The sequence below is a fragment of the Dermacentor andersoni genome, chromosome 3 (assembly GCF_023375885.2).
Source record: "Dermacentor andersoni chromosome 3, qqDerAnde1_hic_scaffold, whole genome shotgun sequence".
Classification (NCBI taxonomy): Eukaryota; Metazoa; Arthropoda; class Arachnida; order Ixodida; family Ixodidae; genus Dermacentor; species Dermacentor andersoni.
Window position 1 is genome coordinate 197,917,322 of NC_092816.1, and position 26,904 is coordinate 197,944,225.

The window sequence follows — 26,904 nt, forward strand, 5'->3', positions numbered from 1 at the left end:
CGAATGTCATTAAAAAAAAACACTTGCGAAAAGGCTTAGCATGCTGATAAGTTCAAACACACTACAGCCACCGTCGCCTCGCTCAAGAAAGCACGCCGCCGACGCTAGCGATCAAAATCCACGCTAGGCCTACGCTTCGGTTCAAACAAAGGTCTTGAACGAAGCAACACTTAAAATTATCGTCCAATGCCCCAAGAGGTCCACGTTGGGCAGCCAGATGTGGGAGATACGGGTGGTTCTCCTCCGTACTCTTGGGACAAAGGAACGACAACACACAGTAGTGCAAACAGTCACAAGGGCATTTATTGCACCTTTCATAGATCCATGCCTGCTAGCCGAGTTCATATCCCCAAAACATGCCGATAGGCGCGCGACAAATCTAGAAGTCCGACTCACCGCGTCCTCGCGAGCGAATATGTTCGCTCCATGCTGGATCCCAACGCCTGGTCGTTCGCGTGTATAGTCACGCGAATCGTGGCGCGTTCCAAGGCGGCCACGCGAGGCGGTCTCGCAGATGCATCGGTCGCCGCGCGCTCGCGGGAGACGTCCTCCGCCGCGCGCCGACCCGCCGGGAAAGACCAAGCGCCTGTCCCTCGGCGCCCGAGTAACCCCGCCGCGACGGTGGCGCCATCTCTCGCACCGCGCTTGTACCACGCCGCGGGCGCCAGGCCACGCGAGCCGTGCGGGAAAACAACATATCAGGGGATGCGCTATGCGGGAAAAACATCAGGGGACGCGCGAGAGTCGCGCATCCCCACAACTGTGCCATCTCAGTCTATTAAAGGGCTCTCATATAAAGTGTCAAAAGTGGGAGATGGTGCTTGCTGTCCTTTGAGGTGTAAGGAATGTGCAGTGTGTGTGCATACTTGCATGTGCACTTGCTATGACCATCTTATACACTTTACAGTGTGCAAGCACATTCACTGTGTGGTCATCGCTAATCCAACTAGCAGCAACAAGGCCCATGAGAGCTCACCCGAAGAAGCATGTGAGGCAAGTCGGGCATTGCACATTGTACAGAGTATAACAAAGCTGGAAGCAGCCAAAGCAGTGTAAAGCTCAGCACTCTTAAGAGCAAAAATGGACTCGGTCAGACAGGCAATATCAGATGGTGAAGTCTCTGAGGGTGTGGCTGAGAAGGCAAACAATTTGTTTGAGCCAGTTTTCATGCTTGTTGAAAGTGAAAGTGACCCAAAAAGAAAGATGCCAGACCATTCAAATGAACCAGCCAACAAAAAAGTTGTGCACCTGTTAAGATTTCACTCTACAAAAAACCCTAGATTGTCGCAGCCATCATCTAGCCTTTCAAGGCCCACTGAAGCTCAAAATGAAGTCCTTAAATAACAGCTTAGGGACAGCAACATAGAAACAAGAGATAACCATGTCAGCAGGGCACGATTACTGGTAACAAGCCTCCAGTGCAGTTAGGAAGAGAGAAGTGGTGCAGTAGTGCTGTGCTGTCATGCCTTATTGAAGCAGGTTGAGGGCTCGCATGTTAACAAATCATGACATGTGGTCTCTGATGATTAGCCCGTCTGTTTTTGTCTGTGGTGTGCAGCCATATGTCACAGCTGGATGGTATGTGTGTTAGAGCACGAGAGATGCCTCCATGCTTGTTGTATGAGCTGCTGGTAAGTGTTCTGTGAAGATAGGTACAGACCCAGTGGTCATCTCTGGTATGTGGCAGCTGTTGGATGGTAGTGTGTTAGAGCACGCCTCCATGCTTGTTATATGAGCCGCTGGTAAGTATGTCTGTATATAGATGTAAGGAAGTGCATTGGATGGTGTGTAGTGTTTCAGTGTGCAAAAGCCTCCAATGTGTTTTGCTACTTATAAATTTGTGTAAACACTCAGTAGCGCAGTAGTTATGATGTTGCACTGTTGAGCACGAGCTTGCGGGTTCAATCCCAGCAAAGGTGGCTGCATTTCAGTGGTGGTGAAATGAAAAAAAAAAGTGTGTAGTTGAATTTAAGTGCACATCACAAAACCCGAGGTGGTCAAAAATATTACTGAGTCCCGCACTGTGGCATGCCTCATAATTCGATCTAGATTTTGTGTTCCATGTGATGTTCTTATTGCCCATTTGAATAAACTTTTATTTTTCAGATTACCAAAATAGAGGGCATATGCAGTGGTATTGTGTGTAGTCTGGATAAGTTGCTCTGGTCATGAGCACTCAATTAAAACTTCTGCATATTTGGCTGCAGCAGACAGTGTCATAATGATTGTAAAGACTATGCAGAAAGCTTTAGGCCACTCTACATATCAGATCAGTTTTATATTGCATCCCTTATGGTGCATCTCTTACTTGAGTAGGCATAATAACAATTGGCAATGCTTCCTTACACATTTAATATTTTTCTCTTTTTCTTTTGGAAGAGTCGCCTTCGAAGAATAATCTACAACAGTGCTCCTACCTTCTCTTTCACTGTCTCCCCATTTCTTTTCTACACTTCAACTTCATTCTACGCACTTTCTTATTCTCCTCTTCATCCTACATTGAGGGTGTGGGAAAGTGAGCTAAGCGTGCATAAAGATTGCTGTGCCGAACTTAATTGCGGCACTGACGAAAACAAATCTTTGCCAAAAGGTTCACTCCAGCTACATTCCCCCTCCAAACACTGTTTATCACTTCAAGCCTTCATATTCCTGTGAGCTTTTGTCTTGTTTAACAGTTGTAACAGTCATACTATTTATTACTATCAATAGCCAGCATACATTTAGCACTGCAAAGGGCTGTTTAGAAGATGTGCGAGTTTCTACTTCCCTTATGATAAATACTCCAGACATTCAGTCTCTATTTTATGAAAATCTTTCAAACATTGCCAGTGATGACCACCATATAGGTTAATGTCGGCATGGGATTGAGGCTTTCCCGCAAAAAGAACAGTTATGTTGTGCTCATATCATGTGACTGGCAGTTTCTGCTGTAATTTTTGCACTTGTCAACTGCACTGTGAAGAGTTCATGTCTGTGAATATGTGCTGGCCTGATTCTTCTTGTTCACGCATTTCAGATCTTGTGCTATGAGATGAGGAGGTGTAAAATAAAAACACCGTGTAGATTTCACAATGCCTTTAAGAAACCACGCGAAGCTTGGAGATGAAGCATTACATGCACCTTGAACCAAGTGTCTGGACACAGCGAGTGAAAGTTGTTTTGTCATGAGCGAGGGTGTCGGTGTTACTTGTAACTACCTTTATAACTACAAACTAAAGGTTTGTTTCAAAACAGTGGCTCAACTCTGTGTTTCCTCCGGTAAAAAACACAACCATTGGGATTTTCATGAGCGAGGGTGTCGGTGTTACTTGTAACTACCTTTAAATAAAAGTTTGTTTCAAAACAGTGGCTCAACTCTGTGTTCCCCTGGTAAAAAACAAAACCATTGGGATTTACAATTTGCTTTTTAAACATAATTGAACAACATGAATAAAAAAAACTTGATGAATCAAGATATAAGCTTGCCATACCATGGAAACACTTGAAACTCCTTTTGAGAAGCTTACTCATACACGAACACACTATAGCAATTATTTTCAATCGTATACCCACAATTTGCCGTGTCACCACGTCAAGTTTCAAGGCAGATTTTTTTAGACTCCAGGAAGCTATAGGCCTAATTCTATCCACTGTTTACTGCATTGCATTTGATTTTCTATAACAAATAAAATTGAATTCTCCATTGATTGCGCCAACGCTCACGTTATAATTATATGCTATTATTATTGACTAGTCATATATTTTCTTGGCGGGTGGGGGCTGCACTGGTGGCGTTCTACGAATTTGCGCCGCGTGTTTGTGCGGGTAAGCTTAAGTGCAGAATTTTTTTTGCGCGTTATGAAAACAGTGCACTGCAGGTATTTTAATTAATGCAACGAGCTGTATGAAATATCGGTCAAGGGGTTGGAAACGTCGTTATAGAGAATCCCGACGATTTTTCTTTTGCGTGTGTGTATTTCTAGTTGATTCACAGTTTTATTTGTTTATTTTGGCTACATTGCGCCAATTGCGCTTCCATAGAATAAAGAAACGCGCTTCCACGCGCTTGCCGACTCGATCGCAAGGGGACAGCCTGATCAACATCAATATCAGCAGCAATGGCGGATTTGCGCTTGCCATGGCGCTTGCAACGTTTTCAATAGTTTTCGACTATTCAGTGATGCTTTTGCTATTTTAACGTGTGGAGGTTCATTGTACGTCTGTTTTTTCAAGTTTGGCATGTGTTTTAACACATGTGAAGGTGTAGTCTTTTCTTCTTCAGCGGATATTTGTACAAGACCCCGTTCACCGTCTATCAGGTAAGATGTGTACGTATGCTACACGCAATCGTAGTGCTTCACTAAGCCACAGTGCACTACAAAGTTAAGCATGAGCGGTACACAAAATTCACAAGTTCTTAGTATTGCCAAGAACAACCATTGCTTGGTGAAGTTCTCACAGGCGTTGTAGAAGTTGTTGGGCGCGGCAGTGCTGAACGTAGCGTTAGCGGCTTAAGTCGTGTTTTTACTAGTAACAACGTGTCACTATTTCATATTATTGGCGGCGTCTCCAGGACACCAAATCGGTAACGGGGACACCAGAGCTAGAACGCGGACTGGTCCATGGGTTGGGGCTCGCCGAGGCCTGCGCGTGCTAGTAGTATATCTTGATGTCTGTAGGCTGTGTGTAAGTCGTACTTTCCGAATTTTCTGACGCATTTTAAGATCAGCAGCTGTCCGCTTTCGCGTACAAGGCTGGAGTCAGGGTGGTCCGTGAGTTGGGGCAACATAACCTGCTTCCAGTTTTGATCCCTCCGCTGCCCCTTGGGTACCCTGCCGCCTCCTTGATTATAATCTAATGCTCTCCTGAGGCCTCTGTTTGCCGGTTACATGTGCCCTTCTGGAGCCTTACTTGTAAATGAATCCGATCTATCGTCGCAACGAAAAAAGCGCCCCGCGACTTCTACAACACCAGTCAGAACCTTGCCCATTGGTTTACATATGTGTGGCCGCAAATATCTGAAACTTAATGCCAGTTCAACAGGTTTGTTGGCAAGGGTGTCAGGTCGTTGCTTTGTGTTGAATCGGCCTTTTCTCAATCTTAAGAATTTAATTGGAATGCACCTGACCAGTGCTGCTTTGTGGTGCTTGCCACCAGTCCCTTGGACAGGGAAGACGTATGAGAATCCCTGTGCATACACTTTATACGCAGTGGTGTGACCGCTTCCTTTGGGAAACTACCACGTTAGCGATATTGTGAGCGCAATGTGACTTTCCGTCATCTTCCTCATCCGTACGTAGTGTGTGTCGCTTCTTCCTCGCCATAGCTCTAGCTCGGCAAGAATAAAGCGGTTCCTTAGAAGTGGTGGAGGTGCTGGGGTTCTGCATACCAAGGACGTATAAGGTAACAGTGTTTGTGCCTTTAATATGTCTAATTCGATCATTTTGAGACGTGGTGGTGTTCATGCGTTAGCACAGTGCAAGGACATCAACAATGTAAGAGGTACATGATTCTCGAATTGTATACTCTCTCTGGGCTTTTCTCACGATTTCAGCACAAGTAGTGGGAGCATCAAAAAACTGACAAAGCTGGTGCATGAATGTTGCCCAGTGTTGGTGTTCCTTGGTGTTGAAATTATCCTTCCTTTCTCTAAATCCAAGGGCGAGATCTTGCATTCTGAATGTTTGCTTGCGCTCATTATTCGCCTTCACCATGCTTTCGTCAGCGGTCGTCTGCTTGGTGAAGTGGGAGCGCCTATTGAACACTGCCTACTCGCTGATGTAGAAGGTGAAGCAAACAGTCAGAAAGCTAGAAGCTTGCCCAATCTCATCCCAGGTTTTTAATCCAGTTTGACATTGAAGCATCCTGGTAGTATTAAAGTACTTTAGAAAGAGGTTCCAGAAGCATTGCCAAGTTTGCCACTTGGTGAAATTTGTAGTTTGGAAACAATTTAGGCTCTTAGCAAGATTAGTAGTGAACAGAGGTTTTCACATGGCGATTGGTGTTGTCCAAATGCATGAAGAGGTCACAGTACGAGTACTTAAGCTGATAGTGTCGGGTAACCATAAGCACCAGCAGGGGCCCCGTAACAGTGTCCCCTTTAACTTCAGATATGCTTCACTGCATGATACTAAATATGCTTCGCCGCATAACACGACTCTGCTGCAGTGAAGGTGACTTAAACCGACAACAGCCGAGAAGGTGCAAACAGCACTGCGCTGCCTGGTTCTTGCTGTTGGCCTTTTCTTCTTTTCACAGTGTCCTTACTGTAAGTGCACTCCAGAGTTACAATGCAGGAATATGCATGTGTGCATAAGCTTTCATTCAAGAGTAACTCATGATCATAAGTTACGTCATCATGGTTTCGTACCATGTCACGGCATCATAAGTGAGACATAATAAAGAAGCCCTCAAAGTCTGCGGGAGAGACTAATCTTTTGTGCGAGATTGTGCTATCCTTGCTGCACGCAGTGCAATATTATATGACTCTCACGTCTATGGTGGCATTGTCGATTATGAATGTTTCCTTACTGCGTTAAAAAAATGTGAGTGCATCTTTCAGATAATGGCATTATAGCTTCAGCGTTGTTCAAGTTTGGGGTACTTGTTCACTAAAAGTACATTATCAGAAAAGCTTTAGAATGTCTAGGTCATAATTGCATTTGAAGAACTAAGTCTTCCTACACATAGCAATTGGTAGCTTACTGTGTAATGTTGAAGGTGGTTTTTATTCATAGGCCCTACGCAGAGAGCAGCAACACAATGCCTGGCATGTGACCAGGGTTCGTCACAGTGTTTGCATTTCCAGTGCTCGTAACTGATTCCAAGCATAAATTTGCTTTATGAATTCTTTGTAGACAGAAGGTGCTTGAATATTGGTTGCATGAAATGCTCCAATGCACACTGTATATGTACAGGGTGTCTTTTATTACCATACAGATTTTCTTGTTTTAAAGTTATGAGCGCAGCAAATGTGGCATTCTTGCAGAGGAATTCCTCTATTTTGGAACTCCACAAATTTGGAGGCAGTCACATTTTATAGCACTCTCATTTCTTACAAATCTTGAAAGTTGCACCTAATTCAAGATATTCATCATTGAATTTCACTGGTAAATCGAGGCAATATTGCAACCGAGTGTGCTGGGAGCGCAGAAAAGAATGTCCCGCTACCTCATCAGATGGAAACACCCCCGACAACAGGCTCGAGAAAGTCTGAAACAACATCTTGGCCAGTCATTGTAGCAGCTGATACGACACACTTTGCCTGGCAAGCATGTGCATCAGTGTGCCGTGTCAGGCTATCATTTAAGCTTTGTCCCACACTTCTTGACAGGGCACTGCCGCCTGATGTGGAGCAGGATGCACCAAGTTTTGATTGTACTCAATTGAGCGCGATAATGAATATTTCAAAATAAGTGCAATTTTCGAGATTTCGAAAAAGAAAGGGTGTGCGTTCACATGTGACTGCCTCCAAATATGCCATTTAGAAGGCTGCCGCCAAGTTACTAATAAAAAAGTGACTGAATTTTCCAAATTAATTTTCTGAAACTCGCATTAGCAGCAAAGTGTGTCCTCCTCACCTAGAAACTCCTTTGCAAGAACGACAGGCTCTCTGTGCTCAAAACTTTTTGCTAAATATCTGCATGGTTAAAAAAAAAAAAACTAGATATGCATAATTGTTAATGTATGAAAATCGTGCACTATCACTTTTCAAAATTTTTGTCCTATGCAACACCAGAAAAATTGGAAATAGAAGCTTCAGGTGACCTATCTGATGTGCAAGTTGCATGGCCATATTATTGTTTTAATTTTTCGCTATTACCTTTTACTGTGATGTCGCCACTGCAGCAGCTCGATGGCTGTGGCTTTTCATTCCAGGTCACAAAGCTGCACCCAGGTAGAGGCAGAATCCAAAAATGCTTGTGTACTTAAGTATACCTGCACATTACAGAATCCGAGGCCCTCAAGATTTATCCGTAGCCCTCGTGTAGCCCACGAGTTCCATATTTTTTATTGGGATTGAAGAGTAACGTTTGTGCTGTATCCTTCTATTTCAGACTAAATAATGTGCATGCAAAATTATATCTTCATTACTTTACACCATTGCACCAATATCTGTTGTGCGTTGATTTTCTGATGTCCTTGCATTTGCTATAACAAGGATTTTTAAAAATCAGCCACAAAAGAAAAAAATAAATGGTCAAGGAACGAAGTGGTGTGTAGCAGCTCCCTTTTTTTTAATCGGCAGCAAGTTTTGCACTCGTGTGTTAGCAACACTGTTTCGCCAGTTGCGTACTTCAAAAGAAGTGTTACCTTTCTGCTTTGGAACTTTGTGGTTTTGTTCTGCCAGCTGCTTGACCAACTCAAGCAAAATGTACTTTGGATATTCCACAAATTCATTCTGTATGCATTTGGTACAATAAAATTTGTTTCAAGAATGGACAAATGCAGTGATGGTTAATTGAAAACTGCAACATGCTGAGTTTCATGCTTCATTAATTTTCTCAGCCCCAAAGAAAGCATGCGAGGTTTGAAAATGTATCATGTGACATTAGTGCACTCGGTCTAGAGAACTGATTAATGCTGCACATACATTGAACATGATGGCCATGACCATCCCTCATGAATTGGCATTCCCTGCCTAAACCACCTCACCAAGACAGCTTGTTAACAGCAAGAAAGCTGACGGGGCTTCCAAGAATTTCTATGCACTATTTATAACTATCGCCCTACTGAAATTGCTCCATTGCTTTGCTGACAATTGTCTTGACAAAAGTGGAAGCCGAATCGGTTGAGGTCGATCAGTTTTATTTACATACAACCTATTATAAAGTGGACCTTTCTTCGCCTCTTCAACTGTTCCCACAGCTGCTGCTGCCATCTTGCACGCCACATCGAGGAGGAGGGCAATGTACATGGCAGGTGCATGGGAGGATTTTCCAAGGAACTCTGGAAAGCTGTAATCAGATTGTGGGCAAAGTTAAAAACTTAAATACAAAAAGGGTGTAGAGTATTGTAACCTTGTACATGTTGATCACACCACATGTTTCAGCTACAGCTATAAGTGCCTTGTCTCATCAAGCAAGCTACAGTTCTTGCAATGTTGCTGTCACAAGCTGTCATGAACCACGCCTGCCGCGGAGACAACGAGAAGAAAGAAGAGAACGACGTTGGCCAAGCTGCCGCGAGACCGCTCTTCAACAACCGCGCCTATCAACCAGATTCCTCTGGTTCTGCGTTAAACACCTCGTGTGTAACATTTGGTGGAGCTGTGCGGGGTACCTCCCACGACTTACAACGGAACCACCAGCAATAGAGCTACGCCGAAGCCGTCGCCTCGCCGGACTTTCGCCGTCGCGCTCAATCATGGCTACAGAGCAAAATACCCTCACCAGCAGTGCCTCGGCAAGCCCAGTCCCTATCCAGCACTACCGAGAGCCACGCACGTTCTCGGCGAAGGCAGAGGAAGATGTGGATGAGTGGCTAACCCATTACGAAAGGGTAAGCCAATACAATAACTGGAATGCTGCCAGTCAGCTTAGGAACGTTGTTTTCTTCTTGGCCGGCACGGCGCTGGTATGGTATGACAACCACGCGGACATGCTAACTACATGGACACGCTTCGTTGAGGAGATCAAAAAGTGTTTCGGTGACTCGGACGCAAAGAGGAAACGTGCGGAACTCACATTAGCCCAGAGAGCTCAGGTACCCGGCGAGACTTGCACTACCTATATCGAAGAAATTTTGAAGCTGTGCCGAACCGTGAACCCTCACATGACAGAGGAAGATAAAGTGGGACACGTGGTAAAAGGAATAGCGGAAGACGTGTACAACTTCCTCATTGGTAAAGAGAACTTGCACACTGTATCAGAACTGATACGGCACTGCCGTACGTTCGAGGCGCTGAAGACTCGCCGAATTACACCAAAGTTTGGACGGCTGGCCAATGTAACAACTGTAGCAAGTGTTGACACGAGTCCTCCGCTCCCAGACCTATCGTCCGCCATCCGCCAGATAGTCCGCGAGGAGCTACAGCGACATGACGAACAGGCACGTTATGCGGCGCCACGTTACAGCTCCTCCGTTTTCCGAGACACTCTTTGGGAACCCCCTTCGGCTACTTGGAACCACTCGGTGAACGTCGCGGATCTTAACGGCTCCAGAGACGAACCGCATTACATTACGACCGAACCACCACGCAATGATTCGCCCCCTCAACGTTTTGATCCACGCCCACGCAACATTCGTCCACGAAGACTCGCCGCTACCTACGACTTTCAAGGGGAAGAGCCTCGTTACCCTCAACCGATGTCTTCGGCAGAATACTTCAACCCGCATTCTGAACTTCGCCCTTCGCCAGTGTGTTACTGCTGCGGCATGCCTGGCCATATAGCTAGGTACTGTAGCCGACGCCGAGCATCGAACTACGGATCGTCAGCGCCCACTATGCGGTCTAGCGGTCGTACACTGCGCACTCAGTGGCCAGGAGACTCCACTTCAGGAAGCCACTTTCGAGAGGACCGATGCAGCGCCCAGGAGACCTACCTTGGAGAAGAAAGAACCCGGAACCGCTACCGCTCCCCTGCCTCCGACCGTACTCTGACGCCACCACCAGCCTTCCGAGCCTCCCGATCACCATCCCCTCGGCCGCGATTCACGTCACCATCGCCTCGGCGCCGTTTCGTGTCGCCCCCGCCGGGAAACTAGCCAGCGCGGCCGATGGAGGTGAGGTCGCTGGAAAATGTGTGCTGCCGACTCAACTGCCTCCAACTATTTTCATGCTAAAGAATAAGGTTCATGTACTGATTGATGGGGTCTCTACAATGGCTTTAGTCGACACGGGAGCAACTGTCTCGGTCATGAGTGTGGGGTTTAAAGGCCTTCTGGGACGCAAGGTTATGTTTCGTTGGGACCAGTGCACAAGTTTCCGTGGAGTCAGTGGTGAATCATTATACCCGGTTGGTGTGTGTAACGTGGATGTGTCATTGGGTGGGAAAGTTTTTAATGCAGAGTTTACTGTTCTTCCTCGCTCCTCGCATGACGTGATTCTGGGGATTGACTTTTTGCAATTGTGTGGTGCGAATGTTGACTGCCGGACGGGAGAACTCAGTGTCGACACCAGTGTTTCACCTGTGCTCTTTGAAGGTGAAGCTTGCCCGGAGAGTGTGCTGTGCGTGTCTGAGGATACAGTTGTGCCCGCCTTATCCGCGATGCGTGTTGCCGTCGCCTGTTCATCTCCGGCTCCTATCGCGTTCGACGCTGCAGTGGAACCTGTACATCGGAACTGCCTCAAGAAAAACGTGTTAGTTCCGCACTGCGTAGTCTCAGTGACCAATGGATGCGCGGGGCTGTGGGCGCTAAACTGTTCCACTGAAGCGGCAGTGCTACCTCAAGGCCTAAAGATTGCCACGTTTCAGGAAGACTCGCCCGTATCGGTGGCAGTACTTACAGAGCTCCCCGATGGAGGAGCAACCAGTGTCTCGAGCCCCGGGAGCTCGAAGATACTTTCCATGATTGACAAGTCACTCAGCGATCACGAGCGTCGAGTTTTGATGGCCCTGCTTACGAAACATACCTCGGTATTCGACTTTGCGCAGCACGAGGGCCCGCCATCAATTCCTGCGTCCAGAACTCGTCACCGCATCAACACAGGAGCCGCCCAGCCAATCCGACAAAAACCCTATCGTGTATCTCCGTCAGAACGCAAGATAATCAGTGATCAGGTCCAAGAAATGCTATGCAAAGGCGTCATTCGAGAATCATCTAGTCCTTGGGCAGCACGCGTGATATTGGTGAAGAAGAAAGACGGTACGTGGCGGTTCTGTGTTGATTACCGTCGCCTAAACGCCGTCACTAAGAAAGATGTATATCCGCTCCCACGAATTGACGACGCCATCGACTGTCTCTTTGCGGCATCTTACTTTTCCTCAATCGATTTACGGTCAGGTTACTGGCAAATTCCTATACACAAGGACGACAGAGAAAAGACAGCATTTGTAACACCCGACGGACTATTCGAGTTTAACGTGATGCCTTTCGGGTTGTGTAACGCACCTGCAACGTTCGAAAGGTTCATGGACACGATATTACGCGGCTTAAAATGGGAAGTTTGCATGTGCTACTTAGACGACGTTGTGATCTTCGGGCGAACGTTTAGTGAGCACAACAAACGTTTGGATTTGGTCTTGAACTGCTTGGAGAAAGCGGGCCTCGTGCTCAATTCAAAAAAATGCCGTTTTGGGGAACGACAAACTCTTGTGCTAGGCCATCTCGTCGCTAAAGAAGGCATCCGACCAGATCCACAAAAGACTGCGGCCGTAGAAGCATTTAGAGTACCCAACTCTGTCAAGCAGTTAAGAAGTTTCTTGGGCTTGTGCTCCTATTTTCGCCGATTCATTCCCCGGTTTGCTGACATGGCTCATCCCCTTACACGCCTTCTCCAAAAAGGCGTTCCCTTTGAGTGGACTGCAGATTGCGACTCATCGTTTCGCCAGCTCAAGTTCCTGTTGACATCCCAACCAATTCTTCGGCACTTTGATCCTTCATCACCAACTGAAATTCACACCGATGCCAGTGGCGTAGGCATCGGTGCTGTGCTAGTTCAGCGTGTTGACGACAGTGAGCACGTGATCTCTTACGCTAGCCGGTCCTTGAGCCGCTCCGAGCGCAACTACACAGTCACCGAACAAGAGTGTCTGGCGGTCATCTTCGCCGTGCAACGGTTTCGTTCGTATCTCTATGGGCACCCCTTCACTGTGATAACAGATCATCATTCGCTATGCTGGCTTGTGAATCTGCGGGATCCCTCAGGACGACTAGCGCGCTGGGCCCTCCGTCTACAGGAATACGATTTCGTTATTTGCTACAAAAGTGGCCGGCGACATGCTGACGCTGATTGTCTCTCTCGGATGCCACTTCAAACAACTGAATGTGATGCGGACAATTTTGATGAATACATCGCTTTTGTGTCCCCGGAATTTCCGGATATGCGTACCGTCATATCCGAGCAGCACAAGGACGAGAGCTTACAACCGCTCTTCGCGGCAGCACAGGAGTCACCTGCAGGCAGTCGCTTTCGCCTACGTGATGGTGGCGCGCTGTATAAGAAGAGCTACTCGACCACCGGTGCACGCTACCTTTTAGTTGTCCCCAAGAACCTTCGCCACCGAGTATAACACGCCATGCACGATGACCCAACTTCCGGTCATCTTGGTTCCACACGTACACTCTACCGGGCTCAAGAACGTTTTTACTGGCCTAAGATGCGGAAAGATATCGAACGGTACGTCGCCAGCTGCTCTCAATGCCAGCGCTACAAGCGTCCGCCACAAGCGCCACATGGCCTGCTTCAACCAGTTCCCCCTTCTAGCGTCCCCTTTGAGCAAGTTGGTATAGATCTTCTGGGCCCTTTCCCGCGATCCTCCAAGGGTAATCGTTGGGTTATCGTTTGCGTAGATCACCTGACCCGCTATTGTGAGACCGCCGCATTGCCATCGGCCACAGCTACAGAAGTTTCTATCTTCTTGCTGGCTAACGTTATACTCCGACATGGACCTCCTCGCATAGTAATCAGCGATCGTGGGCGACAGTTTACCGCGGACGTGGTTGAAGAAACCCTTCGTCTGTGTTCATGTAGCTTCCGCCATTCTACGCCCTACCATCCACAAACTAATGGTATGGTCGAGCGCACAAACAGAACGCTTGCCAACATGCTATCCATGTACGTCGATTCAGCACACAAGAATTGGGACAGTATCTTGCCTTTCATTACCTATGCGTTCAATACCGCGAGACACGAGACCACTGGTTACTCACCATTTTTCCTTCTGTATGCTCGTCCGCCGCGCTACACCCTCGACACCATATTTCCCTACTTCGCTCATGACAACGAATCAATTGATCAGATCCTATGTCGAGCAGAAGAAGCGCGACGCCTCGCTAGGCTACGCACCCTAGCATCGCAGGACCGGTCCAAGATCCGCTATGACGGGCGTCACCGCCACGTTTCCTTCGATCCTGGGGACCTTGTGTGGCTCTGGACGCCGTTGCGGAAGCGTGGCTTGTGCCAGAAGTTTCTCGCCCACTACGTCGGCCCTTACGTTATTCTGGAGCGCCTCAGCGAAGTAAACTACCGCATTGCGCGTGTCACGAGCAGTGGACGACGCTCGGCCAAGGCTGAAGTGACGCACGTCGCGCGTCTGAGGCGTTACAACCCACGAGATGACTGACTCGCCCGGCGGGCTTCGTCTGCCAGCGGGGAAATGTCACAAGCTGTCATGAACCACGCCTGCCGCGGAGACAACGAGAAGAAAGAAGAGAACGACGTTGGCCAAGCTGCCGCGAGACCGCTCTTCAACAACCGCGCCTATCAACCAGATTCCTCTGGTTCTGCGTTAAACACCTCGTGTGTAACAGTTGCACTTTGTGATACTCAGTATGAATTGATAAGACTAGCTGCTATTCTAGTGGTTGTGCAGGCCACAAGGGAACAGTGCCTGGCCTTTGTGCTTGTATGTGTCAATTTCTCTCTTTCAGTCTCGCCCAAGCCACACCAAAATGTTATCCACAAGTGTCGTGCCAAAATGGCCTGGCGACATTTCGTATTAAGCCGTTTGACCCATTTATTGCACTGATGCACACAGTGCAACCAAATGAAGGAAATGACATCGCCTAGGTGATTATTAAATTACCCTTCTAAAATACCACAAGAGGAATTTTGCTGTGGCAAGAGCCTTAGCAAAACCATAAGAGACACAAAAATGAAGGAAAAGCAACACCTTCAAGTTCCCGCACCGACTCACCATGAGAAGCACGAATTTTGGCAGTGTCTGCTTGAGCTTAGTTATTTGGAGATACATGCAGTTGAATGCTTTTACAAGCATTGAGATGCCCCACTATGCTAGCTTGCCTTTTATGGCTATAGAAAGTTGTATACTGCCACAAGTCTGCCTATTCTTCCGATTGGAATCTATATTGAAGCTGCTTTGAGCAACGGGCGGTATTCTATTTCAGCGCTAATGATACATTGACAGTAGTGTGCCTGGAAGGAATAGACAAAAGCATTGCAGAAGATGCAGCACTTTGTGCTTGCTGAATGATCATACGAGAAGGTAAAGATGCCATCAGAAAGCATCCTTCGTATAGAGTCTCTTTAAAAGAAAAATACTACATCTAGACATGGTGACAGTTGTAGTGGCAAACTAAAAATATTATAATGATAGTTCAAGGTGTGGTATGGCATGTTTATGCTATGTCTGAAAAACTAAACACGGCAAGTGTGTCCATGCCAACAATTGAGACAGGATGTGCAGATGCAAAGCTGCAATACAGCACCACGGCGTCAAAAGGACAGTATGCAAGTGGTGGTCCAGCATCAAAACTTCAATGTCCCTACACTACAACACTGGGAGGCCATGCTGCATGACAGAAGCCTGTGTGGCCAGCAGGCGCTGCTCTGTCGGGCACAGGACGTGGCAGCAACTATTTCTCCTAAGGATTCAATAAACGGATTTCTCTACCTCACCCGCCATGCGATGCGCCGTGTGAGGGAATGACAGTGCCACTACTCTCACAGGATATGGATGGTGCACAGCACCACCTTGAGCATCGGAGCGCACGTCTGCCTATGAGCTCTGTGTACTACGAACACAAGTGGTGCATGCGAGGTAACATTTAACATATCACTGCCAAATGCCATCAATGAACACAAGCAGCAAAAAAAGCTGCTTACATAATTTGCACAGTGTGTCGGATCTGCATATTTTTTACATCCTGTCTGCATGCCGCATTGTTCATTTTTTCATCACTGCTAAAAAGTGCATAGTTGCATGGTACTTTTTTCGATTTTGTGCACTTTCTTTTGTCCTGAAAAAATAACCACAGCAGCTATCTTCATAAAAATAAAGCAGTTAGATGTTTCTCAATGAGCCGTAAGTATTAAAGTTGCTCAACAGGGTAGTCTACTGAATTGATTGTATTTGAGTACTGCAGGCCTAGTTGTTTCTTTGTGCCTCGGCACTAGTTAGCTGAAACACCCTGTATACTGGGCGGCTTGCCTGGCTGCCCGCACAGCCGAGGCGGAGCATCTAACGTTTTCGTGGCGCACTTGTTGCCGTCTCGTGGCACCGGTCGTCCATCCTTATCGCGCAGCACACGTCAGCGTCGTCTGGTGTTCTGATTGGCCGCGGCAAATCGGACAGCTCTGGCGGGCGGGAAAAGTGGTCCGCAAGCGATCGGGCTTGCCGCCTCGTTTAACGCCTACTTTTATCCCCTGGCCAAGAGCTTTGCCCGGTTTAGCCGCTCCGTCTTTGGTGTGAACGTGCCTTTAGAGTAAAAAATCAACAGCTTACGCTTCCACATTTTTTGCTTGGTAGCTGCATTCAATTTGCTTGCTCCTCGCCTTTTAGATGTCTAGGCTCCCCACATTTTAACGTGGCTGAATAGTGCACAAATCAGAAAAACGAGTTTCTGTGGCCTAGCCTTCTCACACTTGCAAGGATACCAGCCAAAGTTGACCTATTTTTCTTATGGGGTGCCCACTGATTATGAGGATGCTGACATCGAAGGATCTCAAGTGGTTCTCTAGCATTTTGGTGACAGAATACAGTAATGCCGAGCTACAACGGACTTGATATCTGTCAGCACCAATGAACGCAGTAGTTAGCAGTCTCACTAAATTGAGAGTTCAGCCCAACAGCAGATGGACACCAGTGATTTGAATCCCCATGTTGGCAAATTTAACTGGCTGAAATCAAGCATCTAAAAGAGACGCACTTAGTTCCATCCCTTCAATCTGTGAGCATAATGAAGATCAAAGGTCAGGTTATGTGGCTGCAGCACCTTCTGTTCATGCAGCATACCTTTACTTTTCTTTACCAAGACACTTAGCATGCACATACCTTGTGTGCAAGCCACATCTATTTACAACAGAAACAGCGCTTTCCAATCGTGAGCAAAAGTTTGGAGGTAAAATATGGTAGAATTTTTTGTCCAGCCAACGCATGCGCGCTGAAATCCAAGTGGTACAGCTAATATGTGCCTGTTCAATCACTGCAATGCATTGAGACACTTCGAACAACGCACGGCTGTACCAGAAAAAGTTTAGATGTTTTTCACTAATGCAAGCTTTCGAGTAGCTCGAACGTAAAGTGGCCTGTGTGTTATTGCTATTCAGCCAGAGTGCAATAGGAACCAGTCAAATTGGTAAAACATGAAGTCAATGTGCACACAAAGACTACGTGTACCCTTGCATGACTTTGTGCCACAGGTAGCTAACAGCTTCCAATTCACAGTCCTTGTAATATGCTTGTGGCCGCCATCTACAGTGATCTATTTGATTTAACGGGGATGTGTATGTTGGCTGAAAACAAGAAAATATGCTAGAAAATATATTAACACCGATGGATGCAATATGTCCTTTCCCGTAGTTTCGCAAGGGGGAAACTAATTCGAACTTCATGGCAGCGTGCACCGCACAGCTGCACCTCATTTTATATCCTCGCGCATGCGTCAGTGTTGCCGCAGCTGTCTGTAGCGACACCCTCGCGTGCATTTCTTGTTCAAGCTTTGTTGAAGGGTTTGAAGAAATGAAGGCAGTACGGTGTTGCTCATTTCTCCTTTTAGTATCCTGCTGCTTGCGGAGCATAGTAGCGCCTGCAACTCAGTTCTCAATGCGACCTTTGAATAGTGTGTGCATCTTAACCCTTTCATAGACGCAAGCAGAGAACAGGCCGCTTTGTGTCCGAGACATTACAAGTGCTTTTTTTTATTAAGCATTTTTTACATAACGTAAAATCTCAAAGCTGACTACGATTCAGTAATAGCGAAAAGTGGGAATATTACGTCCCACTATACAGCCTCAAGGCCCGTCTCTACCTACTCGTGGTCACCTGTAATGTGATTAGAAGCAGCCAGAGTACCCAGTACATTATACATTGTTTGTGCATGTTTTCATTATACTTACTGAGCATGCTTTGTATGAGAATCCTCAATCAGGGCTTTCCAATATCGCAAGGGTTCTTAGAAAAAAGATGCTTCTTGAAAATTCTTGAGGGCTCATATGTAGCAGCTCGCATATGTAGGAATGCGATTTGTACGCGATGCTAATAATTCGATCAACTGTTTTGGTAGCTGTGGGTATGAGAAATTTAGACACCTAACCGCACCAAAATTCAGCTATTATGAAAACGCGGAATTTCGATAAAAAAAGTCCATTTGCCGCTGTGGTGGTTTGAAGGAAGGCGACAGAATAAACTAAACATTGTAGAAAGGGAAGTAAACAATCTGCGCAATCGCTCTATCGCGTTGTTTGACAAAGAAATGGACGAAAAAATGTGCTTAACGTGATTCAGAAACACATCTACACAGGAATGTTCAATGGTAGAAATTACACTTCACCGCTACATAATAGCGAAGTAGCCCTGAAAAGTGGGACCAATATTTTCCGACCGCCCAACAAAGGGTGAAATGCGCACAGTATGTACGGCAACACTTGCTTTATTCACCGCAGTAATGCCACCCTGTAATGGAGACACAACTACGACAAACGGTCCGCATTTCTTGCGCAGCGAGAAGCGAGAAAAAGTGAAACATTTTTTACCGAGTCAGAAATAAGCCAAGCGTGTTCCTGACGGTATGTAACGGCATGCCGCTGGAAAAAGGGGGTCCATACCTCGGGGTTCAAACTCCGCAGACACGGCATGCGCTTCAGCGTAGCCGTCAATTTGCGGTTGAGCAAGCGACGTTTTTGCATTTTCTATTCCGCATCAGCATCTTCTAGGCAGCGAGGGAGCACCTTGAAAACCAGCACGACGGGGGCCGTCTCGTTGAACAATCAAGGCCTAAAATTTAAAAGAAAACACAACTATTAGCGCTTATTGTTTCAAATTTTGTGATTTCAGCAGACTTACCTTGATGTTGTCGCACATTTCTTGTGGATCCATGTTGCTTTCAAGGTCGTTAACGCCAACATAAAGAACGGCGAAATCGACACGCTCGAAGCGCATCGTGGAGACAGCTCACGCCAGCCGCACTGCATTGTAGCTAGCAAAACTGAATGCGCAGGCTTTTATAGACTCAATTAGGCGCAGGCGCGACCTATTTAAGAATTTAACCTGACTCACCGACAATCACGCCGCGCAAGGACGGCATGACTGAACACGATCCAGCGAGGCGTAACAAGACCACGCGAACGAACCTACGTGAGCCGGCAATGGCCGCATGTGGCTGGCAGAAACCACAGGGATTTAGCAGCAGCACCTAGCAGCGTCTTTCCCTAGGCGTACAAGTACCTATCTGGGGGCAGGGAGTACGCCACTGGCATACGTCACATCCGGTTTGCCTCCAAACCGGGTACAGCCAGCCTGCGGGGATACGCTTCTCCCTAGCAACTGTCACTGCATTATGTAGCGGTCTAGCACGCTAAGAAAGGGAAAACAAATCCGCATGCACTCTTACTGCAAACGGTTGCCGTCTGCTACTGCATCTCGAGCGTATTTTTGAAAGCGCCTTGTTAGTGGCCTCTAAAACCCCTCCATCCATGCGACCTTTGTTGTCAGCCGCCTTTTCCCCTCACACCAAATCCGGTTCAGGCATTTCCGGTTTAAAAATTTCCAATTCCGGCGTTTCCGCTTCCTGGAGTTGCGCTGCGGGAATTTCCGCTTTAACTACTGTTACACGATGGTGAGGCGCCCGCGCGTGCTTAGCAGAGGTGTGGCAGCCACCATAAGAAAAATGCAAAGTGGGCAAGCTGTCGTATTCCTCTGAAGTAGTAGTTCGCGGTCGCTGTTTTCACAGTGCACGAAAAACGGCAGTGGTCTCCAAGCGCCCAGGCACTGCATTTCACTGTACGTTGTCGCTCGTGACACAACCCGTCGCAGGTTGACGCGAAGCAGCGAACACGAGCAGATCGCTGATTACAATACGCGGTGGTTCTTGGATGGAATCGCATTCACAGCTTAAACCGCAGCTGGTGCAATTAAAGCCTCTCCGTCGACGCGAAAGCAAACAACGCTAAAAAACAAAGCGTCACTTCCACTCGGAACAGGAAGCTACAGCTACGTAAATTCCGCCTGATGCCGGAAGCTAAGGCGGTTAGTGCGAGAGGAGTGTGGAGGAGGAGGGCACGTTGGCGGCGTTGGTAGGGTGGCTAGAAGGGGAGGTGTGAATACCGGCGGCGCTTTCCTTCGGGCGCGCGTGACCCCCTTGCGCACCGATGCCACCAGGGGGAACGTGGCGCTGCTGCTCGCGGCGTGGTATTACGGCGTAGTACTCCCGCGCTGGCCTGCGCCCTCCGCTGTCAGTTGGTCTCGTCGCCTGTTTTGGAGTGTTCCTCCCGACATGCCGTCATTCGAGGGCGAGATGCTGTGGACCACCAAAGTTATGTTGAGCACCGCAGCAACGCACGGCTAGTTTATTACATTGCAGGTTATGTGGCGAGAAGACGTGTTTTGCCCACACATTGTGAAGACTGCGAAGCACCATAAAGGCAATATCCCCAGAGAGCTTCCACCAGAGGCATCCAAAGAGTGGGACCTTGAGGGCCTTTTATATCCCTCAGAATCGTTCTATAAGCTGGACAATGTCCTTGAAAACAAACTCACTCGTTTATTCAGTGTAACACCCGCCGTGGTTGCTCAGTGGCTATGGTGTTGGGCTGCTGAGCACGAGGTCGTGGGATCGAATCCCGGCCACGGCGGCCGCATTTCGATGGGGGCGAAATGTGAAAACACCCGTGTACTTAGATCTAGGTGCACGTTAAAGAACCCCAGGTGGTCAAAATTTCCGGAGCCCTCCACTACGGCGTTGCCTCATAATCAGAAAGTGGTTTTGGCCCGTAGAACCCCATAATTCTTAATTCAGTGTAACACGCTAGCATGCCAAAGCTGTGGCCGAGATTTTGCAGTCAATTGGTTAAATGTCAAAGATTGGTTGCCTAGACCATTCTGCTACCCTGACAGCCTCAGTTATACGTTTTTATTGCCTCACAAGGATTCACTTTTTGCTTAAAGGGCCCCTGAAACGGTTCGGACAAATTTTGTAGACGCGTAGGGTACAGCTTAAGTAGAACATTCGCACCACAATTTAAGTGAAGCGTTACGTATTAATGGAGCTACAAGCGATTAGAAGTTACCCTCCTCCCTAGCCATGCTATTCCTCCTCAACTCGTTCGCCGAGCGAGCGGGGCTAAGCTCCGCCTTCACTGGTTTGCGTCACGATGCGACGTCACATCGTCCACTTCCGGTTGTTTTGGAGCCCTCCCCCGCCCGCGCGAGACCTCTCCGCTAGCCGCTTGGCCGTCAACCCCAAGCGAGAGCTATCGAAGCAGCGTGCGTTTCGAGCATTCTGTCGTAGCGCCGAACGTGTCTAGTATTCCGGTAACGACAGGTAAGCTGGCCATTTCGGCAAATGACTAGTGGCCTAAACTCAAGCTGATGAAGGAACTTTAGCGTAGACGTACGTAAGCGGCCTGATCGGTCTGCACGGTCCATACACTTGTTGGCGCAGCCCTTAACCATCCAAACAAAGCGCTAATATTGCTCTAACCAAGTGTAAAACATTTTAAACATTTATAAAAATAACGTGTTGATGATTACACTCCTGCGAAAAATATACACCAGCAGCAAAGAAGAATGCACCGTGCAGACCATTCACATTTGCCCTTCTGCTCATCTCATGGCGCATCCTGTTACGGCACAGTCGAGCGGCCAGACTCTGTCCCCTTGTGCTTGCGTTTGCACTAATACCGGACTCGCGAAACGCTATTGCGTTAGTAATCTTCCGGTGTAAAGTGACGGCCACAAACGCGCAAATCCTGGCGCCGATCGGATAGCGGCAGTCCGATGCGCAGCAGCCAGTTCGCTCGTACGCTGCCTTGCAGAGGGACACGATGTCGCAGCTTGACATATTGCCAGTCGCTACGTTTGCAGTCCACAAGGCAACAAAGTCTAATCATAGTGCTCGCGAAAAGACTGAGACCGACTACGACCGCGGAGCTCTCCTCAAAATGGAGTACGTTGTAAAACAAGCAGACGACACTTCCTGTGTGCCGGAAGTGCTTAAGTGAACTGAAAGATTGTTCTTGTGCATTCTCTTTATGTTACTTTCTTTTCATAAAAACAAATTAACTAACATTCCAACTATTACGAAGATCATTTGTTTACCATAAAGTTGTAAAAATTATCGATCACGCGCTCTTGTCAGCCAATCGGATAGCTCGCCCCACTGACGTCGTATGGGTGATTTCGGTCATATGGGTAGGGGCGGCTTAAAATTCCGCCGAGCAGTGTGCTGCGATCGGCAGCGATGTGCATATTTAAAACCTTATAATAAATTACACGCTTTACGCGGGGCACTTAGATGTGTCAATTAATGATCAGAAGGACCTACTCTAACGACTCAGTACGTTTGTAGAAAATCGTCAAAAGCGTTTCAGGGTCCCTTTAAAGGTGTCAATCAGCAGAGCAGTGAGAAGAAACGGAAAACACTGAAACCTTGTGTGTTGTAAATTTTTTGCTCACTTGTAAATAAACGATTTCATGACCAGATCTGTTGCTTCACTGTCTGCAATCATAGTAAATTCCTTATATGAGCGTCAAAATGACATGCTACAGACAAAAAGTGGTTTGTAAATACGTCCAGACTTTATTAGGTAATGTCTGCAGTTTACAGGTCTTACGGCACGCATAGGGTGTTTGACTGCTGATCTCGAGGACGACGGTCGCATTTTCAGGGAACCCGCCGTGGTTGCTCAGTGGCTATGGTGTTAGGCTGCTGAGCACGAGGTCGCGGGATCGAATCCCGACCACGGCGGCCGCATTTCGATGGGGGCGAAATGCGAAAACACTCGTGTACTTAGATTTAGGTACACGTTGAAGAACCCCAGGTGGTCAAAAATTTCCGGAGTCCTCCAATACGGCGTGCCTCATAATCAGAAAGTGGTTTTGGCACGTAAAACCCCATTATTCTTTTTTTCAGTGAAGCGATATGCAAGGCGTCCGTGTGCCGTATGATGTCAGTGCGCGTTAAAGAACCCGAAGTGGTCTAAATTATTTCGAAGCCCCCACTAGCTCCTAACTCCCAAAACCAGCTCACGAAATGCGCACAGACAAAACGCGTTTGAATCTCGATACAGTGCGAACTGGGCCCGTAAAATTTCACAGGAGTAATGATTTGGGCTGACATAACATTGTTTTCATGATGAAGATTCATTCTTTGACGCTCGCAGAAAGCGCGCGATACGCGAAACGGGCTCACTTTCACTTCGGTGGTAGAGATGCAGCCGACGCGAGGCTGGCGAGGCGCTCATTTCGGCTGCGTGCTTACCCCGCCTTGGTCAACAGCGCCGCCCCGCGGCATGGTGCTCTGTGGGGTCACGTTTGCGCCGCCGGTATTCACACCTCCCCTTCTAGCCACCCTAGCGTTGGCGGTACTTAAGAGGAAGCTTTAGCCCGGGCCCAACTCCGACGCGGCCTATTCAAATACATGTAAAACGCAAAAACGTTTTTATGAGATAACCCCTGGACCGATTTTGATGAAATTTGTGGCATTTGAAAGAGAAAGTTAAATTCTAGTGACTGTTGGAAGCGGAATTTCGATTTAGGGCTTGAATTTTCTTAAAACGATTTTCAAATATTTCACCGTTTGAAAAAAATAGAAGCACGAAGTTTACAAATTAATAGCTCTGCATCAAGAACTGATATCGCGGTTCTGTAAACGGCATCCATTAGATCATTCAAAGCGGACAAATTCAGTATGTCATTTTACATCTTACGTGAATTTGTTACGTTGGTTACAACGGTTTTGCAAAAATTGTATTTCCCTGTGATTAAATTTTTTTATATTCATGTGTAACATATCAATTTTGTCCGCTTTAGATGTACTACTAGATGCAATTCACAGAATTGTATTATCATATTTAGTGGTTCAGTTACAGAGTTGTAAACTTGCTAGTCTCGTTTTTTGAAAGTTTTCGATTTTTGCCAATTTTTAATAAAAAATTGACGACCTAACTTAAAACTTCGAAACGAACAGTCACTAGATTTTAGGTTTGTCTTTTAAACGCAACAAACCTCGTCAAATTTGGTGCAGTGGTTGCCGAGAAAAACGAATTCTGCTTTTACATGTATTTAGATAGGAGCACCCGAGCTAAAGCTTCCTCTTAACCTCGGCGGAAACGTGTATGGGCCTTTGTGGCCTCAACCTCGCGATTACCTTTAATCGGTGTTCGTTGAATGAAAGAAAAGAACGCTGGAGTGTGGTGTGAATTTTTTCAGGAAATGTTGGCATGAATGCGATTCAAACTTTAATGCAATCAATCAATCATCACCGCAGATAGGCTCTGCTATGCTTTTTAACTAGTAATTTAAGAGCCGCCTTCCGTCCGCCTCGGTAGCGCAGTAGGCAGCGCGTCAGTCTCATAATCTGAAGGTCGTGAGTTCGATCCTCACCCGGGGCAAAGGCGGCCTATTTTTTTTTTTTTTTTTTTTCATATTGACGTTTTAACAATTAACAACGATACTGTGATACTTATGCACAATTTCTTGGTAGCTACCTACGACTTTACCGAATTTCTTCGCATGTTGTATGTCTGCCTTGTTCAATCACTTGCTACCTTTAGGCAGTCCGCCTGACAGTGTGCGAATGTTTAAAGTGACTGGTTATGCAATGAGCCTATTCGGCAGCGGCGAGCGCCCAAATGTCCGCAAGACCGCTGTCGGGTTCGCCTATTTTCACGGCCGGCGTCAACATTGGCTCAAACGCTCCCACGTCCGACCACCCGCAACACCTTCCTCTTTGCTGGTTACATTACTACCCCTCTCCACATTTTACGTGTCGCGGGCCTTCCGATCTGTCTTCGTTGTGCTTTGTGTGTGTGCAGTGAGCCAACGGTGCTTCAGCTGGTCCTACTTTTGTGTGTTCCGCAGTGAATCGCTGGGTGTAATCGAGTGCGCGCGCGATGGATCTGGAGCATCGTAGGAAGTTCAGGGATCCCGATTTGATCAGTGCTCTGGTGGCGTGCATTGATTTCGACGTTTTAGCGCCGAGTTTGCACTCGAGAGACATCCTGACTGCCGCAATGGTCGACGACATTCGGGTGAGGTCATCGGCGATTACATACATCACCGCGCAGCAAAGTTCGCGAAAGGCGCAGACAACGGAAAGTGCTTGCGCCATCGCGCCCCCAAAACTTCGCACGCACCAGCGATCGCGTGCAAGTACCTCAGCGAGCAGCGCTCGCTAAAGTAACGCACGCTGTTCAAGCCTGCGGTTAGTGTTCGGTATTTTCGAGCGGCGTCGCGCTCGGCACATAAAGAAGTTTGTTTTTTCGGGTCAGTGTATGACATCTTAATTGTCAACGATGTTGTTTCGCACAATATTTTGAGATGATGAACCGATGCCCGTCACTAGGAGGGAGGTTAGGAGATCCTTACACCCCCATAAATTATACCCGCGGCGATCTCTACTGCTCAGCACAACTTACATATGTCATTTTAGAGGGTGTCCCAGCTAACTTTAGCCATGCTGTTCACTGGGAGAAAAAAAAACGAAAAAATCAATTGAAAGAACATCATCATGGGTGCAAGACACAATTTTAAGACCTACGGTGTGAATGAACACCGTAAGTCTTATAATTGTATCTTGCACCGGGGTTTCCTAATCTTAATATTTTTTCGCTGAACATCTTGGCTAAAGTTAGCTAGGGCACTTGTATTAAATATATATGTAAATATCAGCAATATATGTTTGTACTGCCCTATGTCAGTGGTGTGGTTGATTCACACACACAAATAAGTTCATATGAATATTTCAAGATAATATGAATAATTCGAAAAGGTCACCGTTGGCCTTGTAAAACGTCTCCCAAAGGTAATTCCTGGGTACGGCCCTGTATTTAATGAATTGTGGTATCTGATCGAGATAGTCGTGGCACACCAGCTGTGCCATCAATCGTGGATAAGATAATGAGAAACTGTTCCTCGCTCGACATTGTTTTTCTGTGATGTGTGTAAACAAAGGCAATCATGAAACAAGACGTGTAAGACTTTTCATACCCAGCGAATCATGCTCCACAAATGCAGAAAAAGTGAGAAAGTGAGCAGAACTTCATTTCTGCGTGACCATGTGAACCTGCGCTCTTTACGTCACAGTCAGAGATATACAGGGTGTCCCACGTGACTTTAGCCAAACGGTAAAAATATGGGAATTCCGCATAGCTGGATAGAACCAAGGTAATGTTGTTTGTTATCTCTTGTAGATACTCAGATTATTTTTTTTCATTCTGCCTAATTACATAATTTGTCGTAAATAATGAATGTACTTCTCAGATATTATAATTAGATGAAATAGAGCGGTTTGGATCAGAGAGCAAACTGGTATAGACGATATTCTAATAGACATCAAGAGAAAAAAATGGCACTGGGCAGGTCATGTAATGCGCAGATTAGATAACCGTTGGACCATTAGGGTGACAGAATGGGTACCAAGAGAAGGGAAGCACAGTAGAGGATGGCAGAAGACCAGGTGGAGCGATGAAATGAGGAAATTCGCGGGTGCTAGTTGGGATCGGTTGACGCAGGACAGGTGTAATTGGAGATCGCAGGGAGAGGCCTTCGTCCTGCAGTGGACATAAATAGGCTGATGATGATGATTATGAAACACGTCAGTGAAAAAATTGTAGAGCGACATGAAAAACTCCCGATACAGCTTTCTGTTGCTCAATATGTGCTACATAAAAGTTTTTCTGAGCGTAAAAGAACGCTGCAAATGCACGCAAAATTGACGCGTGACTGGCTCCCCGAGGCACTTTTCCTCTTTTGTCTGCTATTGTGCTTAAAGGGGCTGACAACTGGGCAGAATAGAATGTGCTGTGAGACGTTGATGGAAATTAAATTAAATTACCATGATTTATAGTCATAGAATCCAGCA

At 46.9% G+C, this 26,904-nt stretch overlaps 1 protein-coding gene, 4 long non-coding RNA genes and 1 other non-coding gene across 7 annotated transcripts in view; 4 read left to right on the forward strand and 2 right to left on the reverse strand.

Moving 5' to 3' along the window:
* The first annotated feature begins 765 nt into the window (after positions 1–765).
* Positions 766–3,078, forward strand: LOC140216811 (uncharacterized). The gene is made up of 2 exons (XR_011893506.1): positions 766–993; positions 3,017–3,078. It is a non-coding gene; the product is annotated as an uncharacterized lncRNA (long non-coding RNA).
* Positions 3,053–3,588, reverse strand: LOC129383060 (uncharacterized). Its single transcript, XR_008610997.1, has 2 exons — positions 3,319–3,588; positions 3,053–3,197 (listed from the first exon to the last, which is right to left on the reverse strand). It is a non-coding gene; the product is annotated as an uncharacterized lncRNA (long non-coding RNA).
* Positions 3,589–3,967: 379 nt separating this feature from the next.
* LOC129383059 (uncharacterized) lies at positions 3,968–8,666 on the forward strand. The gene is made up of 3 exons (XR_011893508.1): positions 3,968–4,298; positions 5,306–5,382; positions 6,148–8,666. It is a non-coding gene; the product is annotated as an uncharacterized lncRNA (long non-coding RNA).
* Positions 8,667–8,770: 104 nt separating this feature from the next.
* On the reverse strand, positions 8,771–19,283 carry LOC140216812 (uncharacterized). The gene is made up of 3 exons (XR_011893507.1): positions 18,888–19,283; positions 18,650–18,818; positions 8,771–8,936 (listed from the first exon to the last, which is right to left on the reverse strand). It is a non-coding gene; the product is annotated as an uncharacterized lncRNA (long non-coding RNA).
* A 4,858-nt stretch (positions 19,284–24,141) lies between these two features.
* LOC126524376 (caspase-7-like) overlaps positions 24,142–26,904 on the forward strand; it is a 161,786-nt gene continuing 159,023 nt past the window's right edge. For both annotated transcript variants that reach the window (XM_072287375.1, XM_050172708.3), the window contains exon 1: positions 24,142–25,072. In XM_072287375.1, the coding sequence (XP_072143476.1) occupies positions 24,935–25,072 (138 nt within the window). In that variant the 5' untranslated portion in view covers positions 24,142–24,934. The remainder of the gene's footprint in view (positions 25,073–26,904) is intronic.
* TRNAM-CAU (transfer RNA methionine (anticodon CAU)) lies at positions 24,361–24,433 on the forward strand. The gene has a single exon. It is a non-coding gene; the product is annotated as a tRNA-Met (tRNA).